Source organism: Corvus brachyrhynchos, unplaced genomic scaffold, assembly GCF_000691975.1.
Source record: "Corvus brachyrhynchos isolate BGI_N302 unplaced genomic scaffold, ASM69197v1 scaffold94, whole genome shotgun sequence".
NCBI lineage: Eukaryota > Metazoa > Chordata > Aves > Passeriformes > Corvidae > Corvus > Corvus brachyrhynchos.
This window is the reverse complement of record NW_008238330.1, coordinates 7,960,849-7,971,845: the sequence shown is the minus strand read 5'-3', so window position 1 is coordinate 7,971,845 and position 10,997 is coordinate 7,960,849. Positions and strand designations below refer to the sequence as shown.

General features: G+C 40.1%; 1 protein-coding gene across 1 annotated transcript in view; it reads left to right on the top strand.

Moving 5' to 3' along the window:
* The window catches only part of BMPER (BMP binding endothelial regulator), a 70,582-nt gene that overhangs the window by 51,844 nt on the left and 7,741 nt on the right, over positions 1-10,997 (top strand). Inside the window, exon 8 of the mRNA XM_017734461.1 lies at positions 10,659-10,789. Coding sequence (XP_017589950.1) covers positions 10,659-10,789 — 131 coding nt within the window. The remainder of the gene's footprint in view (positions 1-10,658; positions 10,790-10,997) is intronic.

Genomic DNA, 10,997 nt, shown 5'->3' with positions numbered 1-10,997 from the left:
CCCCTGTGTTTCCAGCAGGAAAATCCCCATCCACTTCACTGAAGCCAGCTTTTCATCCACTGTGTTTTCATGCTCTGTATGGTGTTTTGCACTTGAGACCTTGCAGTCAGGAAGGTTAAAGAACTGTGGCAGTATGCAAAGCTCTCTGCATGTGAAGTAGCAGGCTACGTCAAACTGACCAGAGAGCAGAAACCAGGTCTCTGCCTCCTGGCTGAATCCCTGTCACTCTGCTCACCCTCTGCCTTTGGTCTATTGAATCCTGAATGGGACATGGCAGCACTGCTGCTGTTTTATGACAGCCGTCCTTGATGGGCCTCACTGTTGGGGTGCCAGTCAGGCTTTATGCCTGCCAATGCCCACGTGGTCTTGAGAACATGCAGAGCAAAAGCAAAGGTGCCTGAGGAAATGTAGAGGCAGGAACTAAATATTCATCATGAAAAGGTCAGCCTTGCAGGAGTCAGGGTAACCCTGCCAGGACTGCAGTTTTGCATTCACGTGTTTGAATCCTGTCTCAATCATGCTTTATGTGCCTATGTCTTTGTATGGGTCTGGGCCAGGACCACACAGGAAGCAATAAAACCCAGAAACAGAGTGGTTTTTTTTAATTTTTCAATTCAGGTAAACTGACTGTTGTGCCACTTCATCCAAGTCCTATTTTTAGCAACTACTTTGATTAAGAGCAAAGAGGGAGACCTCAGAGGTGAAATGCACTGTGAGGATGCAATTGGCTGGAAGGTGACATTCTCCATGAGTCTGACTTTGCTGAGATGAGAGTTTGGCTCTTGTTTTCTAAAGAGAGCAAGATGAAGGAGAAAGCTGTTTTCTATATAGCAGTCCTATCAGGTCTTTCCCCTGCTCTCTTTCTTTCTTATTCTGTCTGGAGACAACAACTTTTTAAATGCTCTGCAGCCACCTAGAGGAAAAAACCTGCTTGATTGAAGTTAATTTTATATGGATTAAGCCAAGGAGTGGGCTTTGCAGAGTTTAAGAATGTGAGTTTCTAAACTAGCCAGCCTGTTTATTATTATATCACAAGACCTCCTTGGAAATATATACAGTGAATCATCATCAAAAGCTGAAGATAACTTCAGTTTATGTTTATAGTTCAGAAATATTTCCTGCTTCATGTTCTCATTGTGCTTATTATTGGATATGACATATTTTTATGAAAGATAGTATAGCAGGGCCACAATACATTTTGTCAGCAGACAGAAGGAGATGATCTGGTTTGAATTTTTATTTTGAAGATTTAAAACCTGTATCATTTTATATGTTTATCTGATGACTATGACAATATGCTTTTGGTATATCTACATAGTTTATATTTCTGTAGGGCCATGACTTCAAAACCTCCCAATAATTTTTGAGGTTCTAGCTAGGATGTTTATAAGCTCATGCAAAACCTCTGGCTTTTCTCAGTTGAGGGCTGTCACACAGAATACACTAATGGGCTCTCTGTCTACCAGAGTGAAAGTTGATGCAGTCATATTAGAACCATTTAGTCCATGCCATGTTCATTTGCACTGTGTGAAACAGAATAAAAAAGTTTAACTGTTGACTGAAAGTACTTTAATGTATAAAGTTGGATATTAAAATGTGTCTGTCTTTTTGAAATGGAATTAAAATTACTAGGCTTTTTCCTTTTCTAGATAGGATATGGCAGTTCAGTCTCCACTTGTGCCTAAAGAACTAGAGAGCTGGGGGATGTATTCTCTAAAAATCAAGTCTAGACATGGAAAAAAAAGATAAAATTTTATGTCAGTTACATAATGTAAAAGATCATAACGATGATGGATTTTCCTTGGTAGCTGTGCCAGAGGACACTGAAAATTCCATTATGATGGAGTGTCTCTGTCATAAGGCAAATTCACTTTAGCAGTGTAAGTGCTAAGCTAAGCATTGCATGCAGTGAATGGAAATGTAGAATAGTAATATGGATATTGAAAAGGTCCACTAACACATTCTCCATTTCTTTTCCTCTCTTAAGAAAGACTTGATGTATGCATATGATGTGGTCAGTCGAATAACTTGAATACTGCAATGTTATGTCAGAACAGGATCTGTAATAAGGAATCTTACTGGCTTAAGAAATCCAAAACATAATGAAATTTAGGAATTTTTCTTGTGGCTTGGGAGAGAGGTGATTCTGCCCCTCCACTACTCTCTCGTGAGACTCCACCTAGAGTGCTGCATTCAGTTTTGAGTCCCCAGCATACAAAGGACATAAAATTTTTTGAGCAAGTCCATAGCAGGGCCACCAAGATGATTAGAGGGATGGAGCACCTCTCGTACAAGGAAAGGCTGAGAGAATTGGGATTGTTCAAGTCTGGAAAAAAGAAGGCTTCAGCATGACCTAGTTGTGGCCTTCCAGTACCTACCTAAAGGGAGCCTACAAGAAGGATGGAGAGGGACTTTTTACAAGGACTTGGAGTGATAGGACAAGGGGGAATGGATTCAATCTATGAGAGTAGGTTTAGCTTGGATAGTAGGACAAAAGTCTTTACTGTGAGAGTGATGAGGCACTGGAACATATTGCCCAGAGAAGCTGTGGATGCCCCATCCCGGGCAGTGCTCAAGGCCAGGTTGGATGGGGTTTTGAGCAACCTGGTTGCGAAGGTTGAGCTACCTTTGAGCACCCATGGCAGGTGGAACTAGATGATCTTTAAAGTCCCTTCCAACCCAAGACATTCTATGATAAATGATGGGGTACTGGAAACACAAAGTAGGTCAATTTGGCCATAGGAAATCAGTGATGAGCACATAAGCTGTACACCTCAGGCCCCTGGACCTATGAAAGGTGGGATTTTTGGTAGAAAATCCTTTAGGAGTTGACTTTCCTTCTGAATATTAAACTCATAGAGCATCTATAGTGTTTTTTTCCAAAACATTGCATAAATGTATGATAAGCCTTATCATATAGCTTTAGATATACAGCTACTGTTACCTTTGCGAGTTTTGTGATGGATGTTTGCAAGTGGATGACTACAGATATTAATTAACTGAAGAAATACGTATCTTCAGAAAGCAGGTTCTAGCTTTTGAACCTTCAGTGTCAGATTCCAGGTCATACTCCTAAATTTGGTTCTCTTATCTTATTGTTGATCCAAGTATTTTATTGCAAATTAGCTCTTTATAAGGGGTTTGGAAATTCTGCTCTAGTGCAGCATTATTATGGTCCTGGCATTTTCCAGCTAGACATGCAATCCACAGATCATACAACGTACAGGCAGCCTAATCCTTTTTGCAGTAGTCTCTTCAAAGAGGGTGGAACAAATTGTATTTATACTACTCCAGTATGCAAGTAAAATGAGAATATTTTTGATGGGTACTTTTCAGTGTGATCTTGGGCAGTTGTTTGAAATGGGTTAAAAATCTTATGCTGTATTTCCTCTTTATTCCAATAATTCCAATTACAGAGTCATATGTAATGTGCACAGAGAAGTGTTTTTTAATTGTTTCACTTCGAGGTATACACTACATATGAACTCAAGCCACTTGAGTTCTCCTGCATACAGATATTTATTTCAAATGCCAGGACTATTTGTTTCAAATGCCATGGCTGCACAATAAAGGTGAAACTCTACACAACTGAAACATAGGAAGAGGAGGTGAAAACTCTCTTCCATTTTCTGAAAGTGTGTAGGAGTGCAAGGGGTCAGCTCTTCCACAGCTGTGGGTGGCATTTCCATATTCTGTTGGGAGTTTTTTGGGCAAAAATCCTTTCAAAAGGTGGCAAGTCAGCTGCTCAGCTGTTCTGTAACCTTCAGCTCTAGGAAATATTCTGAGTCATACCAGATGCTTCTTGGAGTCCAGCATGGGACTACATTGTCTTCCTTAGTCATTGTTCAGCTATTTCCCCATGGAGGAATTTTAGCCAGCCTTTCCATTCTCAGGACAGAAAGTACAATTAAAGCCACAGATGCCTGTAAGGATCCAAGCACAAGATGCAAAAAGCCTACTTGACACATTAGTATGACAATTATGAAGAAAGAAGTAGGTATGGTTGCTGTGCCATTTCATTCTTTATTTGGTTCTTCTTCCTTCCTTCCTTTTAAGTGCATTTACCACTGGTACTACATATTGTGAGAGATCATAAATAGGTGTCAGGGTAGTGCTGTCTTGACAACTTCTATTTCATGAGGTTTTAAAAAATGCTCCAGAATGTTTCATTATTAATTTTGCCATTTTCTTGTGGATAATGTTGGTTAAGGCAATGAAACACAATTCTGGCACAGCATGCTCTTTATATAAAGTTTAAAAATACATGCAGAACGCTCTTTCTGGCTTTATCCAAAGGCTTTCGGATAATATTTTTAGCAGCACATAGTGTAGGCTTGTGGTGATATTGTGCAGCACAATATGGTTTTTTTCAGAGGTCTACATGGACATTCATTTATTCAGTTTGGAAAATACCATTTTTGCTTATCCTTTGTGAGGGAAATATGGGTTCTGATTTTTTTTTAAGAAGATGTATACGCAAAGAAATCAAAATTGAATTGCTGTCTGTCTTTGCTATGTTGGAAATAACCAGCAGTAATTACCACTTGCATTGAAAGCATCCTTTTCCCATGTTGACTCTAAATAACTGCTTTGGAAAGGTTCCTTGGCAAGGCAGGGATAGATATGGGTATCTTGTGTGATTCTGTTTAATTATCTGAGTGCCTATATCTAAGTCTATATCTGGACCAGGAACAATGACAATCACAGTTTAATTAGGACTCCTCAGTGTGTGTGTAACATGACTGCTGTGCCCCAAAAATCTTAGATCTCATGCAGCTCTTGCCCTTTGATGGAATTGTGTATTTTATAATTCTCTCTGCTTAGCTCATTGTGGCAATACAGTCCATGGTTCAATCAAAGTTGCACAAAAATCAGGAATCAGGATGAAATTTGAATGCGTGATTCAAATGCCTACTACTGCAAACTCCTCCTCTGCATTCTGCCAAAAACAACAGTCATATTCTCAAGCATTATGGCCAATGCTTTCTTTATAGGAATGAGATTTCCCCAATGGAGCGGATGTGCCTGCAGTACATTTGCTATGCACAGCTCACCGAAGATGAGCTGTGAGTTCCCTTTCTGCTCCCACACTTGCAGGGATTTTTTGGAGCCTGTTCAGCAGTGTGGGAGTTCTTCAGAACGGGGCAGTCTCCAGTACAAAGCACACATAATCTGCTTGCCAGTTTTTGTGGACTCTTATTTTCACACTTACCAGAAAAAAGGGTCAGGGCACTGATGATTTAACTTTGTTATGGATGCCTTTACCAGATTCCCAATTAAAGACAGTGTTACCAATGTTAAGATGTGTGGGAAAGGCACAGAGGGAGCACAGACATGGTTACCTGGTCTTGGAAGAAATGATCCTTGAAAATGACTTTGCTGCATAAAACAACAATCTGCTCCCCAGGCAAGTGCTTTGAATGAATACTCAATAGATCTGTGTTTTCAGCAGCCTCCAAAACTACTCTCTTTGAGTTATTTGCTGGTTTTGCATTAATATTAGTAAACTCTGGAGAAAGAAAGAATGATCTCGGGCCTTTGATCTCAACCCTCAAAGCCATAAAAAGTCTCCAGCTCTACATACTATATTTCAGTACTTCAGTAAGGCTAATCATGCACAGGCAGATGAGACAGTTTGCGATAGCAACAGCACGAGACTTTCCCTTATGTATTGGAAAATGGCTCATCTTCTTATCTTCTTACCTTGTGAAATGTCTTTTCTATCTGGGGCCATAAATAATGGCAACTTATTGAACTTTGTAGAAAAAACAGCCCAAACAAATTTTCTCATAGCAACTTAACTACTGGCAGAGGCTTTAATTTTTCCTAAAAAATTAGGCCAAGCTTGTACTAAAACTCTGATTTGGCATACCCAAGAAAAAGTTATCCCAGGAAGTCATGTCTCATAGGATGATGGGGCTGGAAATTAATCTTCCTCTCTAGGCAGATGACTCTTCAGGCTTTGAAGTTTGCAACTGTACAGCTTATTCCAGCTGTAGAGGACAAAACCCATCACCACCTGATGCTTCTTCATATACATAAAAGGTATGTAGTGATGCACTATCTCTAATTGCTTTTTTAAAATCCCTTGAGATCTTCTGATGGAAAGAGGAAGATGTTATTGTTTTCCATCTGTGTGGAGCAACTCGAAGGTACCAAAACGTTTGAAAAATGCACTGCATCATACTCCTGTTGTGAAACATGGGGGAAAAAATAAGGGCCTCCTGAAATGGTTGATTCTGGGTTTGGATTCATGTGTATTGCAGAGGAAAATTAACTGCTGATGTTCAGCAAGTGAACATCTGCAATTTCAATCCTGTGTGGCACAGAGTAAGGCTGTAGGCTTCGTTGTTGTGATCTTTTCTTTTTCTTTTTTTAAATACTGCATGTAGCACAGGACTCTGTTCTTTGCCCTTTGTGGGACTTGGAGACTTTCCATGGTTTAATATGAAAAAGGGCTGTTGCTGAAGGAGTGTACTCATCTAGTTTTCTTTGAAGATGTGGCAGCAGAGTGTGTGTTTGTCTCCTTCAAGGGTGTGTCCCGCAGCTGCCGGATGCCTTCACTTTCATGGATTTCCCCTTGCAACAGTTTGTGATTATACACACCCAATTAACGCCATCTCTGACACATACCCTGCAGGCAGCACAGACAGCATCAAAAGGGTTCACACTTGGTACCAGCCGAGGACTCAGGGGCTGGCTGTGCTCTGGTGCTTATTTGGAGCAGGGATGCCAGATAAAGTGCACGGTCACATCCAAGTGTTTTTCTTTTTGTAAATGTAAATATGTCCTTAAAATAAATGTAATTTTCTTTTGGACCACAGCATCATTGCATCTCTGTATGATTTCATTGAGGGCAGAACTAAGGCTGCCTGAAGTATCTTGTTTGTATTTCCATAGCTAGTAAAATAGCTTCATTTTATAAGTAACTTGCGCTGCAGTCTTCTTGTAGGATTATTTCTGTCTGACTGCAATGTTTTGATGGTTAAGTTTCTAATATGTTTTTACTTCATTTACGCAAATGCTTTGTTCTTGGTAAAGAGCCACAATACCCCAGAAGACTCAAAGTCTCCATTACTGTGCAGTACAGTAAATTGTCAGTAGAGCTTCATTATTGGCATAATTCCAAAGTTTTACTAAAATACTTTTTTTTGTTGTTTGAACAGTCCAGTCAGATTACAATACAGATAAGATGCACATACATGCAGTTAGTGTCACCAAATCTCTTTATCAGATTCAAAGGAAAAATGATGAGAAGGCAGAATCTGGGGGAGCAGAGAATATTTTTTGAAATATATCTCTGGAGAGGATAAAAAATTAAAAACTGTGGGCATACCAAAGTTTTTTGCAAAGGGAACGGATTAGGTTAGTACACAAGAATCAGTTTTTCAATTTACTTGGTAAATCATCCCATAATAGCTCTTTAACACAACTGTAGCAATAGTAAATGTGAGAAATGTAATTAAGTGCAAGAAGTAAACACCTTTTGATAAAAATACAGACCCAAAATCGAAGCTTCGCCATGGGCCATCAGCAGGTCACCCTCAGAGCCAGCCCACAGAGAATGGACATCTTTTACTTCCATGTCCTTGCTCACAACTGCCCTTTCATTAGGAAATAAAAGAAGGTTTTATTTTCATTCACTAGGCTTGGCAGCTGTGGACATAGGTTTTTTACTCTCATTTTTGATTTAACATTAATTAATTCATTTAATTAACCGTAAAAATAATTAGAAATTGTAATTCATTAATAAAACTGCCACAATCTGACGATGCCTCCTCATCTAAGCCTAAGGCTTGAGCCCAGCAGCTGTAACCAGGATTAAAAACTTAATGAAAATAAAAATTACAGTGGCAATTAGGTATGTAATGAATCAATGGTTTGTGTTGCACAGGGTATGCTACCTTCCTCAGTGGACACCCGTGCTGAACACTGTAGCAAATAGTGCTGAGCCAAAGCTTAGATGTTTCTCTCTGGAGCCTGTCTGGATGTCCATGGCCATTTCAGTGCCAAGGGTTAATGGTTAGTATTGCTCACATGTATATAGGAGCTAAGCTCTGCACTCTCAAGGAGCATAGCTGCCCTCCTGCAGACTGGGAACAGTGCCCTCCCTTCCCTGATCCCTCAGACTATGCCTAGGCTTTCCTGGGGTCTGTGCTAGCCTTGCCACGAACATGTTAACTATTAAAAAGCTTGGGTGATTCATGGTGAGCCTGGAGTTTTCCTGATGTTTCATCTTTTCCTGATGCAAGCACCTGAGGTAGCTGTAGGTTCGTTGACTCAGTGCAAGAGGTGGCATCCCTCTCCGGGTAATGGAAAAAAAAAAAATTATGCTCTAAAAAGCAGAGGCAGTATCTAAGATTTAGGGTCTTATAATTTCTAAGTCAAATAAGTTGGTGAACATATAGCCAAGCTGATACAGGCAAGCATCCCTAAACAACATGGACATCAATAATAACTAAATCTGAGTGGAGAGCAGTGAAATGTGTTTCATAAAAGGGGCTAGCACAGAAACAAAACTATGATAAAATGGTACCTTGATCATCAACTATTTATGGAAATTATATACAGACTTTGTTTGTGATGATGATTTCTTTCAGTAGCAAGCAAGCTTCTACTTCACTGTAAAATGAGACATGCACCTCTTAAATTGCATGGGGTATATGGAACAGTGCCTGCTGCGGGGATACTAGGAAGAGATCACAAAGACATGTTGTGGCCAAAGGAAACAGTGTGATGTTATTGAGTGTGTCACGTAAAAAGGTGACCCTTTGTGCTTATACAAGGTCTTTTATCAGCTGACAACATCAAACCATGCCAAGGATGTTGTGCTAATCTATTCCTTGCCTATCAGCTGTGATGTGCATACAGCAACATCTGTTACTGGAAAAGATGTAAAGGGACCTACCGCAGGTCTAAAGTGAAATAACATTACATTGTCCCTAGAAAGTAAAGTTATTGCAAGTGAAAACAACTGGTCTGTAAATATGAGCATGTTATATATTTGATCTAAAACAATTTTGTTTATTCACAGTGCGTATATATCAGGACAAGTGAATCAAGGACAAGTAACCTTCTTACGTTAGCACTTGTGTTAATTATTTGTCACCGTGGTTTTTTAGGTAATTTTATATTGAGGATCCACTGAGAGTAAATTTATTGAACTCATGAAAATGTCAAGCAAAACTGTCAGGTTTAACCATATGAATGGTCACTAAAGTAGCTGGTGACTTTGGCAAGGGGAAATACTCCTCTTTAAGGGGCACTGTTGGACTTAGAGAAACAGGCTTGTCTGTGTTCAAAGGATCACTAATCATTTCTCTTAGTTTTGAATAAAGGGTTCTCAATTACTCTAGAGCATTGTATGGGCATTAGGGGCTCCTGATTTCTTTGACTGAGGTGCTTGCACCTTTTCCAAGCTATTACCTCTTCTGCTGTAGAGAAAGTTTTTGGGAAACTAAGCCTATATTCATCCTTTTCCTATAAACAATTCATATTATGGTCCACAGGAAGAGCAATTAACATGAAGAGCTCATTTTTTATTTCAACCCTTCATCTTTGCAAGAGGATTTGTGCCTTTGTCCTTTCAGAAACAGGAAAGCCCCTGAACATGCAGGGAGCAGGGGGCTCTTGACCACTGACACCCAAGGTTCATGCACAGAGCACCTTCAGTGGAAAGCAGAGGAACTGAGGGCATGATTTTCAGAGTATGCATTCCCTATACCTTGTCCCTGCCTTTTAATGATTCTGCTGAAAGCAGTAGATGCTCAGCATTTCTGAATTCACATTCTACACATGCAGAAACATCTAAGCATTTTGCCTATGCAGAAACCACTGACTGCAAATCTCTTGGCCCTTGCCAGTTATATTTTAGGTCTGTGCCAAATGGGCACATGTTCTGAATGAGCTAACTTGAAATATAGTGGTGACATCCACAGTAGCAGTTTCACGTAGGGCCGTGTTAGCAGCTTTGCTCCCTGTCATTGTGGTGATTCCACATCATAATGCAATGGAAGAAGAGACTGGGTGGTATGAACCATGCTTGAGGGATTTCCTAGCATGAAACTGCTCAGTTATGCTGCATCACCCCTGTTCCTTTGGAGTATCTTAAAGTCTGGTACTTAGTAGTGATGCTGGTGAAAAAACAGGCATATAACTATTTTCATGCCTTCAAAGCAGGAGAGTGTGGAGGTAACCTGGAGAGAAGGCATCATCCCTTGCATGGAGGGACATGTGCTCATTGCCTACAGAATTCATATACTTAACACTATTGCTATTGATAAAATTATTAAATTATTACTTTCTAAGAATAAAAAAAGTTTTTATCTTATATTGACACAAAATCATTGCAAAAATGGAGTTTGCCTCCTCCCATTGTGGTCTCAGTTCTTTCTACCTGACATTTCTTGGGTCTTCTCAACTCCCTGTTTCTTTAAGGTCCCCTGGTGCTCTGGAGACTTCTCTGCATCAGAGTAGCACACCAAAGAAGAGATGAGCCCTTGGGATGTAACCGCAGGGATGCCTTTAACTTTCTTGCTATTCAGCACAAGTTCCTGTGGCATTGAATGTCATGTGACTAGAAAGTAAAAACTCCAAGCCTCGGGCAGATATCTGCCAAAGCATTCCTTTCTTATTTGTTTTGGGGCTTTGTTCTGCAGGTCCTGTGTGACAGACATGTGTGAGTGTCCGATCCATAAAAACTGCTACTGTGAGTCATTCCTGGCATATGCCCGAGCCTGCCAGAGGGAAGGGCTGAAAGTCCAGTGGGTGCCGGAGCAGAACTGTGCAGGTAAGCATTTTGGGACTGCTGCTTGGTAAGCCATTGCATATGCTAATAGGCTACTATCCTACTACCCTTTTACTGGTGAAGTAGGATCAAAAATCATACAGGAATTGTACCAGCTTGGAAGTTCTTGGAAGTTTTTCTTTCAGGATACGTAAACTGTTGATTACAGAAAATGTTTAAACTCCTTTGACCTCCTGTCATAACATAGTTA